Source organism: Bombus bifarius, unplaced genomic scaffold, assembly GCF_011952205.1.
Source record: "Bombus bifarius isolate JDL3187 unplaced genomic scaffold, Bbif_JDL3187 scf7180000008140, whole genome shotgun sequence".
Taxonomy (NCBI): domain Eukaryota; kingdom Metazoa; phylum Arthropoda; class Insecta; order Hymenoptera; family Apidae; genus Bombus; species Bombus bifarius.
The window spans coordinates 499,623-522,945 of NW_022884468.1; the positions used below are offsets into that span (position 1 = coordinate 499,623).

The 23,323-nt window shown below is 37.2% G+C and overlaps 1 protein-coding gene across 5 annotated transcripts in view; it reads left to right on the forward strand.

Moving 5' to 3' along the window:
• Positions 1 to 22,292, forward strand: part of LOC117208543 (titin) — a 48,548-nt gene extending 26,256 nt beyond the window's left edge. For 2 of the 5 annotated variants that reach the window (XM_033449754.1, XM_033449753.1), the window contains exons 2-14: positions 664 to 881; positions 12,901 to 13,297; positions 13,913 to 15,415; positions 16,704 to 18,622; positions 18,896 to 19,107; positions 19,425 to 19,689; positions 20,014 to 20,235; positions 20,309 to 20,458; positions 20,573 to 20,680; positions 20,791 to 20,943; positions 21,033 to 21,149; positions 21,228 to 21,329; positions 21,562 to 22,286. In XM_033449754.1, coding sequence (XP_033305645.1) covers positions 756 to 881; positions 12,901 to 13,297; positions 13,913 to 15,415; positions 16,704 to 18,622; positions 18,896 to 19,107; positions 19,425 to 19,689; positions 20,014 to 20,235; positions 20,309 to 20,458; positions 20,573 to 20,680; positions 20,791 to 20,943; positions 21,033 to 21,149; positions 21,228 to 21,329; positions 21,562 to 21,690 — 5,403 coding nt within the window. In that variant the 5' untranslated portion in view covers positions 664 to 755 and the 3' untranslated portion in view covers positions 21,691 to 22,286. Of the gene's footprint in view, positions 1 to 663; positions 882 to 12,900; positions 13,298 to 13,386; positions 13,478 to 13,912; positions 15,416 to 16,703; positions 18,623 to 18,895; positions 19,108 to 19,424; positions 19,690 to 20,013; positions 20,236 to 20,308; positions 20,459 to 20,572; positions 20,681 to 20,790; positions 20,944 to 21,032; positions 21,150 to 21,227; positions 21,330 to 21,561 lie in introns of those variants that run through there. The other 3 variants (XR_004487725.1, XM_033449755.1, XM_033449757.1) reach the window with 3 other exon arrangements.
• Positions 22,293 to 23,323: the final 1,031 nt, after the last annotated feature.

The window sequence follows — 23,323 nt, forward strand, 5'->3', positions numbered from 1 at the left end:
GTAACTCTGGTAAATTAGCATTTCCTAGACGCTTTCTAGGTCCGCCCGAATGTCTCGTCTGGCGCGACGAAAATTGTGCAATTGCGATCTCCTGGCGAGAGTGAAATTACGCGGTACCATTGTGAAGTGTCGTAATACGATCGAAATGATTGCTTAACAAATCGCCATTTCGATGTGATTTTATACCCGTGGCAACGCGCGAAAAAAGACACGTCTTTCCAGCTTCGCGCTTCATTCGTCGGCGTTGCATTTGGATATTCACGGCGATTTCCTGAGAGAAATCAGCATAACGTGGAAATACAGAATTTCGAAGTAAAGTTTTAGTGTCCGCGTGAAGTTTTGAGGAATTCGCAGTTGCTTTCTTCTACTTTCGAACGATCATCATACGAACGTACAAATTGTTAATTAATAATTTCTTTTACACGCGTGTTCGAACATGATTATTCTAATTTGTCTACAATTATTTATCTATTTATTCTTTTATCGTATTGTATTTTATTAAGTTAGGTAGAAGCTCGTTAAACACTTAGAAAACGTTGCGCTAGTGTTTTATAATTTCCATTCGCTCCTTAATTTACTTTCACAACGCTTTATCCGCTTTGCCGACATAAAGTTCAGGAATGAAGGAAAACTTGACTAAAGTTGCACGCGTATATGTTCCAGCGGTCACGGTACGAGAATGAACAATTACGTAGATCGCAGAAGGCCGCGGACAGGTGGTTCGAAGAAGCCGAGGACTGGGTCCATTGTAGGAAATGACCATGACGAGCGTGGCTGTCGCCCCGGGTAGCCTCGGCGCACCTCCATCTGTGCTCACCCCGAAAATGTATCATCTACAGCAGGGGTTAAACCCAACATCGGTCTCACCTACTCCCGGAAAGGTAAGCTGTAATATTATTTGGCGCAGTGAAATCCAAATAGAAATTTGCTACAGTCTCTTCTTACGATAAATGAACATTTGAACATTTTTATGTGTATTACCGCGCTTTCGTACATTTCTCCAAATTTCCTCCAAATGTATAAACATACCTAATCCATAGATCGCAATCGTGGCTATCTCAATCCTATACTTAACTTGCTTTTTAAAGAGTCAGTGGTACGTCAATTTTTAAAAAACATACCGATTTTCGCGTAGCAATTCAGTTTACTCAAAGCCACTTACGTAAATCACATCGAAAATCAAGTTGTACGTTGAAGAATAGTGTGCACATACGTGTACGTACGTACATAATTGTATGTACATAGTGCGCCTCGAATTTATTAGCTGAGAACGGGACTAAGGCCGTGTTCATTCTGATAAAAACCGTACAGAGAAAGTTCGCACAAGCCGGCTGATAATTACAATTCGTGACCAGCCACTTATGTAACGATATAGGATATATGCAATAGCAGCATGTACATATGCAAGTTTCTACAGCTCGTCTCGCGTGTCATTCAGTTTTTCTTCGTGTTATTTATATACATCGATTCCTCTCGTCGTTGCATCGGAAAAAGCTCATTATGAGACAGTAAATCAACGTAACGATGAATAGCTGATGACATTATTTATAGGATGTTTAATTCATTAGATAACTTTTTCTACTCGCGTTACCATTGAAACTAACAGAGTGCGTTTGCGTCTGCTTCGGGATAAATTCATATCGAAAGCCTGAAACGCGAAACATCTTGGCAAGGACAAACCAGCTCTTCCAATGATGTAAGAGAACTGGCGTACTTAGTAGGCGACTTAATTCGTCCAGCTATTACACAAAGGCTGGTTCTGGTTTTACCTCAAAACCTGACCTCGCCACCGACACCAAATACCCGCTGGTTGCGTCTTCTGCGCGTAGTTGAACTCGAGTACGCGTTATCGCACTCAGTCCCTGTGTTCAACGACGAAATATCGAACAAAACAGGACCAGTGCCACGGGACGAAATTCGATCCCGCAATTTCGAAAATTTCATTACGAAAAAAAAGCCAGCGAAAGAAATTAACCGTGAGTTAAGAGTAGAATATCCGCTAGAAATTCTTTCTACGATATACGTAGATGGTTGTTAGCTTTGTGCTTCTTTCGCTTTGAAGTTGGTACAATGAATCCGGTATGCGTATTCCTTAAATACATAGGTATATAATGACTTTTCTACACTCTTGTCAAATGTTGCGAGTACAGTGGCAACTGACTTACGTGTGTAACATGCAACCGGTTTTGCGTTTGGCCCACATTGCTATGCTACGATAGAACTTTAGAGATATTGCGTCCCAGAAGTACATACTCTTTTCGTATTAAGCACAGATTGCTCGATATGTCTGTGGATCCGGTGCTAAATCCTTCCTGCATTTTCAAAGAAGAAAGTTTCTTCTGGTAGAGAAGTATTACGAATCTTTATATGCACAGGTATGATCGTCATGCTTAGATCGCGGATATTTATACACGTTAAATATGACATTTATGCTCATAGAATATGCATAACGTGTTAGCACATTTGGCATAAGTTTAACACGTTGACTGTTTAACATTTTATCGCGGTGATAATTGGTGACTCGCGTCAAGTTTTCTCGGATGATTAAAATAAGATAAATTTCATGCATTGAACAATTTTCAACAATACGAACGACTTGGATAGCATTGTCAGGGGAAAATACTTTGCAAAATATTTTCCAAAGATTAACATATCTATATGCCAGAAGGAAATATATCAAATTTCTGATTGTTCGAAGATTCGAAATAAAAAAATAAACGGAACAATTTTCTGATAAATTTCGTTCACGAGAGCTTGCCACGATCTATTTGCCAAACACTTGGCGTTCGTGCCACGATCACAGTATCGTCGTCGATAAACGAAACCGGCCAATGATCGCACCAGCTTACACTCTCACATTCTCTTTCTGAAAGCAGTCGAGCTTTCACGATTACCAATTAAAAACGCACCGATGTACGTAACACGATACGTGATACGAAGTCGTCGAATCTTATCAATTGGCTCGCGTGCACCGATCGTGCGCCGAAGATCGTTATCAACACCCACGTTTCGTGTCAATCGGTGAAAACATCGCGCACGAACTTATGAAAAGACGAGGCCTGAGCATCCGGTTAAGGAAACGTGGAAGAAACGGCAGAACGCAAGGAGATCGGCGAGCGAAGAGGCGCTTCGCAAATTGCGGTATCGTCTGTATGCAGGCTACGAGGATTGTGTAACCGTAGCCTCTGGTTGCCATAGAGGCGAGTGGGTATGATGCATCTATGGTGCATCCGCCGTGACCCCGGTGCATGCGCGTGCACCCGTGTCGCTTGCAAGATCCTATCGGGATAGCGCCCATATTCACCTGTCTTCGATTGCGTATAACACCTGTATGGGTGGGTACATTGAGAATACTTTGACGCTCGCTGCTCGTCTGTAAATTGTCAGTCTCTTAAGTGACTCTTATTTTAATATTCCGACACTGTACCGGATTTAATTTTATTATCCATTTGACGTTTTATTTATAGTTAAGTATTTTTTGTTCTTTTTTGTTTTTGTGTTAAACAAAAAAAAAAATACATATTTATAAAATATGGAAATCGTTGGAAAAATATAGATATAAAAGTTGCATAGATAGGCAAGCCACCGAATACGATAGAAATTTGTTACTGAAAATATGTCAGTGACTTTGCGATACGTTTGCAAAGTAATATGTGTTTCGTCGTGTAACTATACATAGTAGCTTAACGCTCCAGATGAGACGATTCTTCTACTGTTTGTACTGCACCCTGGATTTTTGCTATTTGGTGCGCGAGTTTGAAAGTGAACTGGACGTTTCGTCGTTGTAATTAGAGTTTACGCTTGTTATCGCATTAGCATCTAGGAATTAAGGCTTCTGCCGGACGCTTCGTGCATTTTTGAAGAATTTAATGTCTGCAGTTTACTCGCTATGCTAATTTATGGTATTCGCTGTCTTTTTTTTTTTGTATGTGTAAAGTAGAATGATTCGAGGGAGGAATTTTAATTCAATGATAATCGAGCATTTTTTCCACGATTGGTTCGCTTTCAAATTAATTGACGATTTTATCTTCCATTATACTTTTTATTTGAACAAACGAACGTAACATCTTCACAGAAGAATTCCTCAACTTAGATTTTTTAGGACAAAACCATCAGAAACCTTTCGATATACAAATTATTTCCGCTGTTATAAAAGTAAAACGATATTGCGAAATATCATACTTTTAGATACGAGATCTCCACGAAGAAAAGTCCTCCAACTTACGTCTCGAAAGAAAAGATTTTAAGCTGTAAATATTGTGCGCAACGAAAATATGTTCTCGCGTCGTGTAAGCTTTTCAAATCTTCTGAATGATTTCTATTGCAAAAGTCATCCGCGTCGTTATACTTTGTTATTTTTAATCGTTTAAATTTGTGCAGCTTTTTGCTCGGCATTCGCAAGCAGAACGATGGTTTTCACCGATCGACAACGTGTTAAGTAGTGCATACATTTCTCGACGTAAGAATGTACTTTTCCGATCCTGCAGGCTGACTTTGCAATTTCTAGCTTCGCCAACGTCTCGTAAGAATTCGAACGCACAGTTTTCTATCGCTCGTTGCTCGCCATTGATTCCGCATTTGCTATTAGTCTGTTGCGCATCGAGCGTGAACAAATAGCGTAAATCAATCTTCGGTACTTACATCGCTCGGCACTGATGCTCGTACAATTAATCATGTCGATGATTTACAACGGCAACTCTAAAATATCAATTCCAATAATTCAGAACTGTTCAATGCTGAATATCGATCAAACGTTAAGGATTATTTCTTTTACGTTCAAGGTGAACTTTTAGCAAAAACTATCGTTAAAGACTGCTATTATGATCGCATTGAATACATAGCAATGTAACAAATTTTTAACTCGTCATTAAGACTGGTAGTCTCTTCAGTTTGCAAGCACTGAGATCCACTTAATAGAACTCGTTTGCCTTTTAGTAACTTCTCATGCCATGATGTGTAGCAATTGTTCGTTAACCTTCTCAAAAATGAAATCATTGAAACCGAAGAATCATCGTTGTTTTTTTACTTTTCTGATAGAAATAACAGACAGTAAAATTCGTCTATTTTCTATATTTCTCGCCGTAAATTTTTCTCGTGCATCCCTTGTTAAGATAAAAACATTTCAAATGAAAATTATGCTCGACCAGTAGCTGCGAGCGATTCTTCGAAGTTATAAAACGAAATTCTATTCTTAGTCGAAGGATGCGCAGCATTAATACCGAGATCGAATGATTGCACTGTTCCCCTGCACATTGTGAAAAACCAGTCACATTCTAAATATAGTAATATGAACGCAGATCGTTCGATTATCTCTCAGGTAGAAGACGATTTCTCGAACTGCGTTCTGGACAGACCATCTAAAATCTAAGTTGGACGTTACAAAATTTCCTTCCTTCTAGTCTTGTGGCACGCGTGCAAACGAGATATGGCCTTCGGAAAGAGATTTAAGAAAAAAAAAAAGAGAAGAAGGGAACTGCGCTTTTGAAATCACGACTAGTTGCAATCCATTTCGAGAGCAATACACGAGGGAGAGAAAAGGAAACGAATCGATACGGGAAGAGTGCGCCGGTTCTTGCGAAAAGGGAAAGAGAAAGATACGACGAGCGGTAAAAAGAGAGAGGAGGAGGAGGAGGAGGAGACGTCACGCGAATAGAAAATGCCCATCTCTTGAGGTCATCTTGATCTCTCGAGCCTTGGCCATCGGGGGAAAGTGGACTTCTGCCTTTTATGTCATACGTGGTCGACTTTTGATTCTCACCTTCCCTTTGACATTTCAATAGATTCGATTCTTCGATTCGCCATTTAAACCAAGCAAACGATCATGCGTTAGGTTGGCTAGAAAATTCTATCATATATTTCTGCTTTTCCTCGTCGTTATCTCTTTGAAAGGAACAAGTCGATCGTTATTTATTTTCTGCTTAATTTCTCAGTCTTGTTAATGAAATATCGTTTCGGTATTTCTACAACTTTTCGTTCTTAGTATCGAACTTATTTCCATGTGCTTAAAAGATTTTCTACGGATCTAAATAAATTACCAGTGTACGGAAAAAATGTTGCGAATCTGTCTTCGTCGTAAATGTCTCTATCCGGCAGTCGTTTAAAATGCGCTTCGCTGAACTTTATCACGGAACATGTTTAGCGATCCAATCAACAGCAACGTATTTTTCCAGAAAAATTTTTATGAATCATTTAGAGTTTGATGGTTTTCAATTTGACGTGGAGGTAAAGTTGTATGCGGAGGTCGAGGACCTTCGACTAATTTGAAAGCTTCGTGACTTTACGGTGCAATTAACGTTATTTGCCTGCAGAAAGTTTCTATTCCGGTAATATCAACCTTATCTCGCTAATTGTGTAAAAAGCATTAAGCATAATCTTGGTCGTAGCTGTGGTAATAGTTTTCATTCGTCGTTTGCCGCGGAAATTACGAAGGTTGGATCACTGAGGAAACAGTAAATGAGAGTAGTTGCGACGTTCAACGATCAAATAAATTACTTGCTCTTTCTTTTATTACTTTTAAAAAGCCTTTTCTCTTTTCAATCAGCGCGAAATATCGATAGAAAGAAGAGGGGTAAGAAGCAATTATTAGCAACAAAGTAGACTCGACGTAGAGTCTGTTAGGAGAATTTCAAAACTGTCTACCGAGTGGCTTAAACGCAACTTTATTTGTAATTCATGCTGCACTTTTACTCGTTTTACGTTTCGTTAGTCTCGCTTTCGAAATTTCTAAGTAAAAAAATCGCGATTACAGTTGAATTATTTAACCGTTGAATTAAATCATAATATATATATATATATTTTTATGTATTATTTTAAAGTCGTCTAAATGGTAACTGGGATGTGACATTAATTGTAATTTAATTACGATTTTGCATGTATTCCACTTAATTAATCTCGATTTCACTAAAATTGGGAAGAAAGTTGCGGTCACTTTTTATTTTTCCCTTACATTTTGTGAAAGATTTTTAGTAATTAAAAAAGAACACATTTTGGATTATCTATAATCAAAAATAATCTTGCTAATGACTTTATTTGTTATTCATATTGTATTTTACGTGTCTGAAATTTCAGTAATTTAAATGTCGAGGACTGGAGAATGTTTTAATTAGAAAACATTTTATACGTTTTGAGTTTCCATAATTTCAATACTAAAATTGATAACTAGAAAATGGTAACGATCGTCGAATTATCCAATTTTTCAGTTTTCTAGAATTCACAAAATAATATATATCGATAATCGGCAAGATTTGGAGTAATTAAGTTTATCTTAATCGTTTAGTTAATTAAGTTTATCTGTAATTCAATTAATCCAATTTACAAAACTTCTAATCAATACGTCACATTTTTTGCGATAAATCCTTTCGTTCCTGGCTTCGTGATTTAAGAAATGTCTAGCATTAACGAGAGGAACCTGCATTTGTCTCCAACTAGATTCTCAAAACATTGTTCGATAATTTCAACGTAATTTTGTTAGCAATTCCTCTTATTTTTTATACACAGTTTTATCGTAATATAGGTATAATATTATCAAAATTTTCATACAGGGAATACAAATCCTTGTACATAGCTACGTAACAATAACGCGATGTCATATCCTATGACCAGATCGTCCATCAGATAATCAAAATCCGATTAATTATTTGACTAAACATCTTCTGCTATCTACGAATAAAAATTACATCGAAACGCTCATTATTCATCCTTTTGCTCCTCGAGTTTGCAAAGAAGCTGTAACTATCGTCTTACAGATTGTCGAACGAACGTATCGTGCGAACGATCAGTAACAGCAATATAATGGCCAATTCACGCTCGTTAAATCCATCTTTATCCGAAGGAATTTCACCGATCGGAAAAAGTCGATGAAAATGTCACTAGACGCTGAACCTGGAGCGCTCGTTTGAAATTTTGTCGGCCACACCCGTTCTCCCATTGCACCTGCGAGATATCACCTCGTTTTCTATGATCGTTGAAACACGGTTCGCGCTATGTGCACACTTATGGTGGCCCTGCACGTACGTATAGCGTTCTTGTTGTTTTCCGAACGAGCCGCCGATCGAACGTACGGACCGCTCCTCTTACGCGAGCCTGTGGAACAAGACTTTTACGAAAGTCTCGAGCATCGACGCGAGAAAGTAAAGCGTATCGAGTTTGCCTTCGGGCGAGCTATCTGCCCCATTTTCCGACCTCGTGTGCCATGTCGTACAATGTCCGTATCACCGGCAGTATCCGCCTGTGAAATGCAAATAACCTCCTTTTCCATGGCGCGCGTCCCTTTTCCCGAGACGGCCGAACGCAGCGTAATGGAGAGGAAGTTGCCGATTTCCTACGTTATTCTTCGATAGATCTGGGAATCAGCCCTCCTCGATTCACGAAGCACCAAGGAAGCAATTTACTATGATCGTTCATTACCATTATTTAACGTTTCTCATGTTCGCCGATGGTTCCACTGTAATGCCGCGAATACGGGAACAGCGAAAACGGCTAGGAAACCGCAAGACCTTCCCTTTGGAATTAGGTGATTTGAGTATTGAGTACGTGTAATAAATCGTACATTTTACCTGAAAGTTGGTTGCAATGTACGATCTTGGATTATTTTATCGATGATACGTAATAATGTCACAGATACAGGGTCCATTTGTAAAATCTAACTGGTACGAAACAAAGGAAAATTATATGAAGGTTTGAAGGAAAAAGGAACGAGAGGTGCCAGAAACACATGCCCTCTGCTTTGTATATAGTTCACGCGCAAAGATCTGTACGAAAGATGGATTAACATGTAACAAGGACAATTATCGATAGCGTCAATTAAGCTCTCGTTTCGCAAGTAACTTCTGTACTAATTATCTTCGTACGGATATGTTAGTACAAGACGAATCTCCGATCTGTTATTCGGAGCTAATTCGCTTTGAAATATTTGAGTTTTTGTTTTTCTTTCACAGAATTCCATAACCATATATCCTTCATCTGTAATAATTATATGCAATGCTAGATATATGAAGCAGATTTCTATGCTAATGTAACGACACAGATACTATAAAACTAATATGTAAGATTAATTTTGTTTCGACTTACATGGCTTCAATAGGAGATACACGTATATAGTCGACTAAAGGTGTTTTACTTCGTTGGCGAGGAAATGTTTTACAGCTTCGTACGAGGCTGTCCGAACGACAGCTGTGAGCACCTACATTGACAACCTAAGACAAATTACACCAGCTGGTTATTAAGGAGTCTTGAAGTTGTCACAATTTTCCTCTTCCAAGAACATGAAAGTCCCCTTCCTGTTACTCTAATTAATGTAATAAGATTTAGAAAAGCGTAATATGTAACATGCAGCCCCTATAAAACGTAACTGCAAATGAGAATTGTTAATTGAACTATTAACTCTTACGAGTTCTACGAATCTATATAAGAATATAATAATATACGCTAACTGAAGAGAATTAAGTACGAATAAATACATACTATACAACGTTTCAGAAAGTTTCTATATAAAATTCATAGGAAGTAAATATATTTAGAAAGAAATCAATCAATGATAGAAATTAATACATAAGATAATAATATAGCATAATATAACATATTTTACTATGTCCACAACTATAATTTGTCTATTATTTGTTAATCATTTTGTTCGTTCTAATCGCAAGACAAGAAAATCGAAATGGTACCTTCTTGTCCCATTAAAGACCAGTTTAAATTACTACAAAACCTACTAATAAACTTCCGGCCAATAAAAGAGAATATTATTCATGAATGTTAAGTGACACTATATATAAGTCCGTACAAATAACAGTAATATGTGTCCAAGTCTGATTTATCTTATTTTAACGGACCAAATGCTTAAAACGTAACATAAGAAATAAATATGAAAATATCACAATTTCCTCCGACTGTTTTTACCTGTGATAGGTATACTTCAATTTCACGTGCTGACGTAAATTCAGCATCTGACCAAAAAAGATAGCTAATACGAAAGAAAGCGGTGCAGATAATACCAAAGCGTTTTGACCATTATTTTATTCCGATTTTCAATCGACAAACTTCAAAATTAAATATACACTCACTTGTCAATTTATCCATTCATTTTCTGTGACTGTCAATGGAAAGCAGGATGCGCGCGTAATTTCACATATTTTCTTGAAAGATCGTAGATCGTGTCTAACCTTCGAGCACGCACGACGTGCACGCAAATCCCACCTTAGTATTTTTTCCCTTCCTAGAAACAATGGTCGAGAGACCATTGCTTCGTGAGTTTCCTGGTTTGAACCAAGCTTTCGCTTTCCAAGTAACTCTCCTGTTAATTACGCCTTGTGTGATGTCGCACGTATGCTTAAGACGAAACTTCATTCCGAAGTCGTTCTTTTCGAAATAATGCCCGCAGCTATTATCACTCTGCAAATTGAAAAATAGAACGAAGCGAATAGGAAAATTAGCATTGACGTGGAGTCCGAATCCGATCGAAAGCGTATTTTCGTCTCCCACGGATGAAATTTTTCCATCGAGTAGAACCTGTTAGCGAATGCATACCATTTCACGATAGATTTCCTGTTACTTTTAAAAGGTGCTCTTTCAAAGAAGCAAGTATCAAAGTAGTAGCACAGCATGAAAACCAGAAAAACCAGGCGAAGACCAGTCCAAATATTTTTCAGTTTCTTTCGTCGATTTCTTTATAGTTTCCTATAAATAAAATTTTTTACGAACCTGCATACGGTCGATATTTTTCTTTTCTATAGAAGAAAAGATGTTTAATTTGTTGGTCGCCTTTGTCCACCCGCGACATTTCTCCGCTTTTTTCTCTTTTTCTGTCTCTCTCTTTTTGTTTCGAAACTCACAGTACCAGCCTAAAACGAGCTGTGACCTCCACCAGCATACCATGTCTGAGCTCATGGTCGATGATTCACTACAAAAAATCATTTCTTCTATATTTTTCGTATATTTTTAAAAATGTCACAGCTATGTAGAGGATGGTTGTTTGGTGTGGTTTAAATGACAAGAGTACGAGATATTGAAACCGTCAAATATATTTTAAAATAATAAATAAATAAATACAGATAATGTTCGCTAAGACGCCCGTACTAACGAATTCGCCAAGGACAGTGTATAATCCGCTAATAAGATCGTTCGAGACTAACTGATAAAACCGATATTGATTCAAATGAAATTCGTCTTCGTTTGACGGTTGCTCGTAGCGGCGACATTGTTTTGCTCGGAGTTTATTTATTATTACATTATGTATATCCTAACGATGTTGATACTGCGACGCAAAGCAACAACACGATTTGAATTGTCCTCTATCTCATGTGCCGTTACAGCTATATTTTTAAAAATCTTCGTGCCTTTGGTACAAACGAAACTCGATTCTATACTATTGTATAGTTTACTTATTAAATGAAAGGTAGTCACTTTTCACTTTCAATCGATGCTCTCCTTTTTGACAACAGGATCGAAAGTTTCCGAGAGCCTTGTATAGATATAAAATTGAAAGTTAATATTTGGAGTTGCAGTGTAACGCAAGCCATTAAAAATTCCGTTTACTAAGTCCGGATATCCTGTTGAAAACGAAAGCTTTCACGTACATATCTTCCCTTTCGAATGATAATAATGAGAACAGCAATTATTCGCAATAATCACATGCATCGAATATTAACGACACCGCCAAATAAGACGATGCGTACTAGAAAATTCATTTCCATGCAGATGAATGAAAAATGACCTAACAGCTAGAAAATGCGCGAATTTAAAAACGTACAGATCTATTTGCTGAACATGTTTGCGAAATTATTCTGATAAAATTTTTAATTGCAATTATAATAATGTATCCTGTCATTATCTATAATGCCATTTAATTATTAATTATTAAAGGCAATTTAATTATTAAAGGCACGGCGATAAAAATATTTTAATAGAACATTTAAAGTAATTCGTACGTACATTTCCAATGCATTTTCTTTTAAAAAAATATTTACACAAAAAGTATTTGCTACTTCTTTGAACCAGAGAAACGGGTATACGCTGTCGCAACTGTATTGCTTAATCCACATATGTATATGTTAATATCTAAGCAAACTATATTTTTTTTTTGTATCCCAAGACGTCCATTCGAATACTATACATATGGTACGTCGTTTGTGAACGCTGATATTGCAGTAACATTATGCTGATTACTAACACATTGTCACCTGTGATGTAATAACGCATCTAATATTACACTCACAGTCGAAGCTTTGCTGCTTTGAAACGATGCCCTGAAGGAAAAGTCGATGGATAGATACAAATTGACTGGCGACCGAAGAATTAAGTCCGTTAAAAGTTAATCTATGGACAAGTAGTTTAACGTTCTATCACGGTGCAAATATAGGACGTTTAAATCTATCGAGTGCCAAAAAGCAGAAATTCGAAAAAAAATTAAATTATACGATAAAAACTATCATATAGACATAAGAAATGCGTATCTATCTTATAAAATAAGTACCTATATGTAACAAATGGATATTGATGTTAAATAATTACATAGCTTTAATAATTTTAACAAAATTCTCAGATAATCACCGTTACTTTAATATCACGGAATTCCATAGAAAATGCAAGTTACATTATACTTTAAGGCGCATCAATCACTTTTACCGCAACTACGGAAGAGAAAACAATAATCGCTCCAAGAATTTATTACAGCTTTAGACGCTAGTAATGTTAGACATCGATACCACGAACAATTTCCCTTTACGCATTTCTCTTATTAAACATATATTTCTTTCTATATTTCATACAAAATTTTCCCAAGCCTGCTCCCACTTACAATCGTATTTTCACTCAAATTCAAACGCAAGAAGATTCGTACAGTTAAAAAGCCTCTAAATGCTAACTTCCAACTAACGATCTACGACTATCAATTCGTTTCAGAATTACGACACGCTGAGCAAAGGGAAGAAATCGTGGAGTGTGAGACTGGGTCTGTCGCGACAGAATCAAAGCACCGATGATCCTGGCAAAGTGTGGGGAACGATAAGCGGCGGCAGCGGAATATCGCGTCAAATGATCTACGGGGATCCATGGCTCTATGGTACGGTTCGGTCTTCGAGACCTGGACACGAGCCACGAGGCTTCATGACACCACCGCCTCCGCCGCCACCGGGAGCACCAGTATTGGTAGTATGTTCCTGTCCGGAATTTCTCAGTGGAACCACCCGGAAATTCGGCAATTGCCGCAAGTGCGGTGGTCACCGATTGGCTGGTGTACCTTTAGGAGGAACATGTCGGCTACCACCGGTTTCCTCGAGGTCGAGGCCCAGCCTCGCCGGTAAGTCTCTCTATCGACGAAGAATTTAGCGGTTACAGTATCGATTACCGATTGTTCTTTATCTTTCGTGTTTTGCTCATGCCACGAAGGAAACGTGAGCAGCTAAAGGGAGAGATACGTTTTGTAATTAACGCGTACCTACACGCGCCGCTTAGATCGGTTAACGTTTGCTAATGCGTGGTAAGTGGCTGTATTAGTGAGTTGCTAAGTTTGTTAATGAAATTTCTCGCGTGACATACTTGAGCGAAGATCCGAACGATTCAAAGTGTACCTTTACTTCGTGCAACGACACGAAGTTACACAGTTTAGTTAAATTTGTATATTTATCTATAAATATTTTTTTTTTCATTTTTTTTATAGATATATTTAATTATAATAGAGATTTAGCAATGTTCCTTCTTTCTGTCATTCTTCCATTATTATATCGTGTAAAAAAAAAAAAGAGGAAGAAAAGCAAAATATCTCACGCGACTACGTTTAAAACTATTCATTTACTACATTCAAAGAATTTCCATCGCGATTAAATATCACACGTTAGAATTCCACAAATTACAAACGCAAGACCGTTCCGATATCTCACGTTTATCGTTAGTGAACGCAATTGAAAATCGGCAGGAGTGCTGAGGTCATCGATAGACGATCCGTACGACCTGATGCGTCGGAATCGACTAGTGGAGCCGAGGACGCGGGCACGCAGTATTTCGCCGCACCGACCGTTGTCTCAACGCGATTCTCGGAGCCAAAGTATGGCGCGGAACACGAAAGAGCGAAAGGGCTCGATCGAAGGTACTTCCTCGAAATCCGAATGGTTCGACAAAGAGGCGAGCGCGAGCTACGAGGACACAGGACGCAAGCAACGTGCGAACTTCATTGGCGTGTCCACGGACGAATGGCTGGAGGAATCGCCACTGCTGGCGGATTCGCGAAATCAATCGATCTCGACGACCGCTGTCAGGCTGCTTCGAATTCCGAAAAAGGTGAAAAGCGCGAAGAACGATTGGTCGGATTGCTCTGTGGTGAAAACACCGGAAACCAGTCAGACGAAAAGCAACCATCAAGATGACTGGAAAGAGAGGCCGTCGAGCGCCTGTGATTCAAGAAAGAGCATCCTCGTGTGCGACGTAAATCCCTATTTGTTGTTGAAGAAACAAAAGGACGAGGACGATCTGAGCGACGACCTGTCGGACAACGCCCTCGAGCAGGATGACGCGAGGCCGCTTTCCAGCCTGTTCGATCCCTCGAAAGTGAAATCGATCGAGAGGATACCGAACAGAAGCGCGGTCGCCGCGATCGGTGGCCAGAGAATAAGGGTGTTCAACGAGCCACGAGAAATCTCAGACGACGAGGAAGTTGCACCGGTCACGAGGATTCCCATACCAAAGGTTTCACCGAAGCGACCACCGAGAAGGTTGAAGGAAGCCAAACAAACGCTGAAGAGTATTCTGAAGCGGGGGAAGGTGCTCGAGACACGTAGGAAGAACGTCCTGTTCAACGTCGACAATGTTATATTCGCGCCCGAAAAACCGTCCGAAGTAACGCGACTATCCTGGAGCAGAATCGGCAGGATCGCGAGCTGCGGCTCACCCAGGGAGCAACCGAATAATGACGAGTCGGAGGAGGGTGAGGAAGAGGAAGAGGAAGAGGAAGAAGAAGAAGAAGAGGAGGAGCCAGTAACTGTATCATCGCACGAGCAGAGAGAAAAGTATAATTTCATCACCATTCCGAATATCAAGGATCCAAAGGTGGATAGAGTTCGACCGAAGGAACCCAGAATCTCGCAGCATGTGTGCCAAAATCCTATTAACCCTGTTGAAGGAATTAAGGTAGATAAGTTCGTATCCTCTTGCGATGCGGAACGTGTTGCCTCGAAGAAAAAAGAGAACGTCGAGGTACAACGGCGGAGCGAAGATATCGTTCCACGAAACTTCACTGATCAAACTGTTCACTCGTCGAGACGCGAGAACGCGAAGGAAGAGAACGAAGAAAGGAAAAGGATAGAGGAGACGAACGAGATCAGAATGAAGAAGGACACCGAATCGCAGATCAAGATCGAGGAATGCAAGGATCGTATTCCAAGCATCGCCGTAGACGAAAAGGACCTGATATTGAAGTCTGAGGGTAAGAATTTCGATTATTCTTTGTATTATGTTCATTGAATGTACCTTTTTCGCTAGATTTTGCGAAAAATTCTGCCGTTTTTCCTAGTTATTTTTATCACGGTTTTGTGTATAAAAAAATAAATTAGATGAAAAATATGGACCATAACGAGGATCGTTACACCGTGAAAAAGATAAATATACCGCTTAAAGAAAAAAATTAACATACCGTAACACAAGCCTGGAAACAAGAAAAAAGATTAAATTTTCCTATAGATGTAATATTTAATCTTAACTAAATGATCATACGTAATGAACGTACGGTTTAGATCGAATCGATGTCAGACTAGAATCAAGGTTGCTTATCTTACGTGCAACGCAATATCTAGATTTATTTTATAGATATCAGAGTTTATCGTGTCAGCAGAGTACATGGGAATTCTTAGTTTACAAAATGTACATTATTACATGTCCGTTAGCCATCGTATGTTCAAATGGCCTTCGTTTTCTCAATTGGAAGCTTCCAGGATCGCTTCTTTTCGCACAAACACCAATTATTCCCTTCCTCTATAGTTTCACTGATTTATCGTTTTAGTCGTTTCCTTGCAAAACAATGTTTAGTATAAAATATCGTCTTAGTCGTAATCCTCGTTTCTTTAATGTTTACCCTCTAAAATATCATATTCGAGAAGAGGGCAAATAAAATGAAAATACTATTTAGATAGAATAAAATGTAAACGTGAATTAAAACGAAAATTAAAAATATTTGTAATCCTATCTGCAAGTTATGGATTTCTATTATTTGCCATTGTGGACACTTTCTGAAATAATATTCGATTATTGAAAATAATTCGCAGCATGATATCCGTTAACAATAATAATTTCTTAAAGAATTTCCCCGACTTATAGTCATAAATCTTCAGACAATTTACGGAATAATTCTCCTTTCTCTGGGTATCGCGAGCGTGTAATTATGCATTTTAGAGATCTCACGCGTTTTCTCTTCTTTTCATAACTATTCACGACTTCACACTTGCATGTGATTATACCTCGCAATACAGCCGTATTTGTTTACCAAAAGATAAATCTGTTCATTTTCCATGACTTAAATTATTATCAAGAACAAGCTGTCCTCCTAACGATACGCATTTTGTTCTTTTATATATATAATTTCACGCTAGATTCTGTATCGTAAATATGTAAATACTTTGATAACAATTTCAACAAAATATACCAGACAAATTTTACGATTGCTTCGTGTCTTATACGTTTTAGTGGCAGATCTAATAATACTTGTCACTAATTTACAGAAAACTCCAAAAAATCATCTTTATCACGCAGCCAAAGCGAACGATCGTTTAACAGACCAGAGGTATCAGCTGGCGATGTGCTTTTTATGGATACCATGCGCCTGAGCCTGTGTAGAAGAGTGAAAGAATCGTCGCCAGGTTCAAACGAGCAAACGATTCGACATAAAGATTCAATCGAATCTACGACAACGACGATAAAAGATTCGGACTTGAAGGAAGAGACTGATTCGATTAAAATAGAATGTCAATCGGAATTATCAAACGCAAAAGAAATCGAAGAAGTTCCTACTGAAAGTATAATTAAGCCAGAGATGGAACCTTCGATAGAAATTCAAAGGAATTTTGATGGGAACGGCGATCATTTCCGAGGAATGAGGCCAACAAGTTGGTCTCCTCCGCCTGGAAAACAGAAACATCGTTACAAGATCAGCGATTCTGATGCGAAACTGAAAATCGTGAATAATACCGAATCAGAACGAAGCAGTCCACTGTTGAAGACCACTTGGAGCACATCGAATTCGTACGGATCGTCGAAAATCGAGATCGGATCACCGACCATGGAAAACAACGTGTATAAAATTACAGTCAGTCCCCGAGCTTCGCCTCTTATACATCGATTGCAGATAGGCCCAGGTACTAATGGGTCGAGAAGAACGTCGATTTTAATCAACGGTGACACAACCCCTACCGCTGAAACATCGCCGGACAACAAAGTGACCATCAGCGTCGGTGGAGAAGACAGCGTTTACAATCCCACGGTGATCTCGGTAAACTCGGAAAATTTGCCGCGAATAAAGAGTTCTAGCGAAAATCGAACGCTTGTGATCTTAGACAACTACAAGTCAAACATCGTGGTCGAATCTGTCAAAGAAAACGATAAAGAAGATATAAAATCAAAATCGTTAAATGCGACTGAATCGGAATCTATCGAACAGACCGAATATTCTCGAAGAAACAACGAAACCTCGTCCGAGAATAGAATAGCGCCAAGTGTCCTAGAAACGTCAAAGGACTCTGAGAAGCAAATGAGATCAAATATCGAAAGTAAAACTTCTACCACGGAGAAGAGTGGTAAGTTTTACATAACGAACGAACGAGCGACACGAACGGAACAAACAACACAGCAAAAAGATGCGGAAAATTCGTCGAAACTTTTGGGACTGTCGAAAGAGGCACTGATCTCGAAACTGCTCGAAGATTCCCTAAGGAAGGCAAGAAAAAATGGAGAGATCCTCGACGAAGACAGCGGCGAAGCTATTTTGAAAATACTGAAGCAAAGTTTGCTGAAGAGCAAGGAGTACGAGAGTTCCGAGTCGACTCTCGAGGCGAATTACTCGAGAACATCCAGCTTAAATTCGGATGGCGATTTCATTTCAACGAATCTCTTCCTTGAGGAGAATCCCTATGAGGTAATCAAGGAGCCCATTTACGAGGAGATTCCCGACGAACCTCCGCCTCTGCCACTGAGTCCGCCACCCACGGAGGATTACATAAAAGACAGAATATATTTCGGTGACATCGATTACTATAGAAAAAGTAATTCGGATCAGTTCCTTGGATCCTACTTGACGGACAATGTTTTCAAAAAATCCGAGGATGTTGCTGAAACGTATTTGTCGAAGAGTCCCGAGGACTTCTTCAAGAAAATGTCTACGTCGCCAGAAGAAGAGAATATCTCAAGTAAATTCGAATTGCTTAATTACCTTATGGACTCGAAGGATCAAGCAACATCCATCGAAGAGGAAGATGACGACGACGATGAAGACGAAGAAGATACGGAGGGAGATCTTGAAGCGCTGTATGAGCAAAAAGAGACCAGCCTCGGCGATCTTAGTTCGAAGAGTTCACAGATATCCAACGTTTCCGATAGCAGTGAGGAATGCAATATTATATTGACCAGCTCATCGGAAACATCAAAAGTATGTTTTCATCAGAGTTTTATATTTTTTTTTCTATTTGTTTTTTCTTGTATAATATTACATTATAATGCTTCGAAATCAGAAATCAATATATTCTTGATGCCATACTTTTGCGTTAATATAAACCAACTTGTATTTTTCTCGCGATAATCGTCTATTTATTGTTTCTCCAATTAAAAGTTTATTACACACACGTAAATAAGATAACATCGCGTGTAATACATGTAATGATAGTTCAGATAAAAGTCGTGATGTGAATTACAATTTTTAAAGGTAAGAGCCGTAGATATAGAAAGAACTGATAGCGGAGTGGGATCAGAAAGCAGTCAAGCCAGCAGCACTCGGGGCGTGCCAAGACGTTGGAGGGCAGGAAATGTCTCTTCGGGACCAGGAAGTCTCCTCAGTGGAATCCCACAAGTGATTTCCGGTGATTCAAAGCACTGCGAGGACTGCGAACAACGTTTGGATCCTTTAATAACAGACAGGTAAGTGATGATATAATATTTGTGTACAAATTAACAAAAGAATACCTGAGAGGAAATAAATACAATTACAATTTGTATTCTGTTAGAATATGAAGTAATCGTATGAATATATACATATATTTTCAATGTTTTAGTATTACAATCTTTCCTAATTTGTAAAAATATATCTGTTAATATTTTGTTAAAGTACTATTATTATTAAGTAATAAATACTACTACTACTACTACTACTACTACTACTACTTTTAATTATATGAATTTGTAATTTAATTTTTAATGTAGTAAGGATTTTAATAACTGTTATTATGTTTGTTTAGTGGTGTAGTGTACGCCCCTTTCGTGTGTAGAAAATGCTCTAAAAAGAGAATAGAGCGCAAAGAAATCATTACAGAGATTGTAGAGACTGAACAAAAGTACGGAAGAGATCTACAAATTATTCTCGAAGAATTTCACAGACCTATGCTAAGGGCTGGGCTTCTCACGTCCGAGCAGCTTGCAGCGATTTTCCTCAACGTAGAAGAACTTCTCGAACACAACCTTGTACTCGCAGAAAAATTAAAAGATGCCGTGGAATTTGCTCAGGTAAATAGATAGTCCTTCAATACCATTTCTATTACTTGTACGTTCATCAACTCTTGTTACATGTATTACACATTATTGTGACCATACTGTATACCGAATAAAGTTGAAAATAATTTTTTAAAGTAATTTAATTTAAATTTCCCCTGTGATATTTCTGCAACATATAATTTTATAAATAAAAATAATGCACATTTGAATAGAAGCGTATCAAATAGATTTTTCATTTTATTATCGATGGATGAACGTTTTAATCTAACATTCTGATTGATTTTAAGAAATAAGGTTGTATACAAATAAGGATAATAATTTCTAAATAATTTATAGGAATCCGGGGATGAAGATCTTCTAACAGTAGATGTAGGAAAAATCTTCCTGGAATCTGAGCGGATGTTACATGCATTTGAAAGCTATTGTACCCGTCAAGGAAGCGCAAGCTTATTATTACAGAATTTAGAGAAGGAAAAAGAACTACTGCGAATTTTTCTAAAGGTTTCACAAATGGAAAACACTGTTTTACGTAGAATGAATTTGAATTCCTTCCTAATGGTAAGGGAAAAGCGGAGTTATGACATCTTTTCAAATGCAAGACTTTATATAAAAAATAATTCTTTTCTTCTAGGTTCCCGTTCAAAGAGTAACAAAATATCCTCTCCTGTTGGCTCGATTACTGAAAGCTACACCTTCTGTACGACCAGATATACAAGAAGCAAAAGAAAGTCTAAAACAAGCTCAGGCTACCATAGAGTTACATTTGGAACATATGAATGCTGTAAGTATATTATTAATCTGTATTATAAATTTCGAATAAAATTAATATCAATATTTTAATGTAAATATGTAAATATTACATGCACAATGGACAAATTTAATAATGTAATAACAGGAAGCAAAGGATGTAACTTCGACAAAGCTTTGGAGAAGAATTTCAATTATTCAGAATGGTAGACGACCTATTGGTGAACAGGATATGGTGAATATAAAATTAAGGAAGGTAATGTAGAAATGATTTATTTTAAAATATACGAATGCATTATTTAACTGTATAATTAACTTTAAATATATTTGAGTTAAATGTAAATTAATACAACAAATAAATAATAGATGGCCGTAGAAGTATTAGAATGGGCTCATGAAGAAGCAAAATTCGTATTAGAAGGACGTCTTTTAGTTGCTCAGCCAACAGATAACAATTGGAGACGTGGGCGTACTGTCAAGCTTGCTCCTGTAACTGCCATGTTGGTTACTAATGGCAAGGTATAAATCATGCCGTTTACAATTATATTTAACGATATTCTATATTTATAATTGACGCTTGTTCACACATTATACAAATTTTTCTACAGCCAAATGCAGAGGACCTTGAATTTAACGACGATTCTCTCTTTCCAAGACACATTGGTATCAAGGAAGCTACGTTATTGCTAGTTAAAGAAAAACTTGGACGTTATTCATTATTGCGCGTAAGTTATTTTCACGACTTTAAATCAGATGTACGCAATTGAGCTCTTTCTTATTATGTGAAATTTCATTTATTTTAGGAACCGTTGTATCTGGATAAGTGTATAGTATGTTGTGAAACAGACCTTGAAGATTATTTCGAAATTCAAGAATTATCATCAAAGGAAACTTTTATATTTAAGGTAATACTTTTATTACATAAAATACGATGCGATATTATAATGTAATTTACATTATGTTTTACATTACAAAAATTTACATAATTTTTATTCTAATGTCTGTAAAACTAACATATTTAATGAAATCGAGTTTCGCTATTGTATTTTATTATTTATAAAAGATAAAGATAGAATTTTTATATATTATATTTTCTCAATAATCGTTGTTTCATTTACAACAAATATTATATTGCAGGCCGAAGATGGCGCCAGAACAAAGAGGTGGTGTAGGACGTTACAAACACACGCACAATCTCTTGGTGCATGGCGTAAACGTCGTGGAGCGCTGCCAAATATCATGATATGCGGTGTCGCGAGAAATTGATGAAGAAACGACACAATTAAATATAAAAGTAGAATCTAAATTTACAGGTATTATTAAAAGGTGATTGTGATTCCTAAACACGCACGAATAAGTTCGTGCAATCGATTAAAATGACGTATGATCTCCAGATGAATTAGCAGTGATTTATCAAGGAGAATATATGTGTTGGACCAAAAGATTTCCTCTGCTCATTGGTGGTATGTATCAATGAGTAATATGAAAATCTAACTCTTGCCGTGCGCAGACTATTTTGCGTTCGGTTACAGTACGTTGCAGAAACTTAAGTTTCCTACGTCGCTGTAGCCAACACGTTGTACAACATTATATAACGTCACAAATTGTTCTGTTTTTCCCTTCTCCCGGATACCGCAACTACATGTATACCGAATGAGTAATTGCCCATGCGTAGGACTATTTAACATTTGCATTGAAGCTAAAAGAGCAGAGAGTAGCTGTGATACTGACCGGTGTAGTATTGGGTACTTTTTATCAGATTACATCAAATACTGCAGTACGAATCGAGCTTTTATTTCTATGTATTTTTATAAAGACATTTAATTTTCCCGAAAATAAATTGATAATAATGTACATAATTTTAAAAATGAGGTAATAGGGTTATTATATTTTGTACCCTTATGGTTTACGAGAACTAAGAAACTGCCAAATGTTCCGTAAAATCAAGCTTGGTAATGATTTATATATAAATTAATTAATCTACTAGATATAGTATATAACTATTCCTTGAATAATAATTAACAGTATTTTATGGCGTCTAACACACAAACTTGAAATTGTATATTGTACAATAATTTTATTTAAGACCTAAGCCATACGTTTTGTATATAGATGTATATTTATATTGAGATTGGTTTTAGACACATAATTGTTATTTTAAATCCGTCATTCAATAAAATCAAATATACTTATTTGCATGCTGTATATTACAGCATGATCAATATTGTTCCTTATTTACCACATTCATTACTTATATGTCAGCTAGAAACAATAATAAATACAAATAGATTTGTTTTAAAAAAAATCAATATTTTTTCTACCAATATAGATATATTTATACATGTACAAGTACAGGTACTGTATGATACCGATAGTTTTTTGTTTACCTTCATCACATATTAAAAAGTCATCAATATCGGAAAGGTTAGGTTTGATCTGTACATTTACCAATAATTAAACATGAATTAAAAAGTTTACTAAACATAACAAATGATATTTAAAAAATGTTAAACACTAAGAAATTTAAAACCATTCTTCTGACGTATACGTTGTCACCAAAACGCACAACTATAGACGAAAATACACTGAAGTGGAAATTTTTTTGCGACTATCTTAGAAACTGAAACTAACCGCCAGTTATATGTATAGGAACAAGTTGTTCAAAATGTTGCACTTTTGAACATATTCAAAAATTATCAAAATCAGAGAGGAAGTAGCACTCCTACAACTTCATCAAATATAGTTACAATTACATCATAAATTACACAATTATATGTTCGATAATTTCAAAATTGAGATATAGATTAGAAATGGCAAATAATTTTATCAGACCTTCTCTCACGTGACATAAACAGGCATATGAAACATCAGTGTAGCAAATTTAAATAATAATCAATAA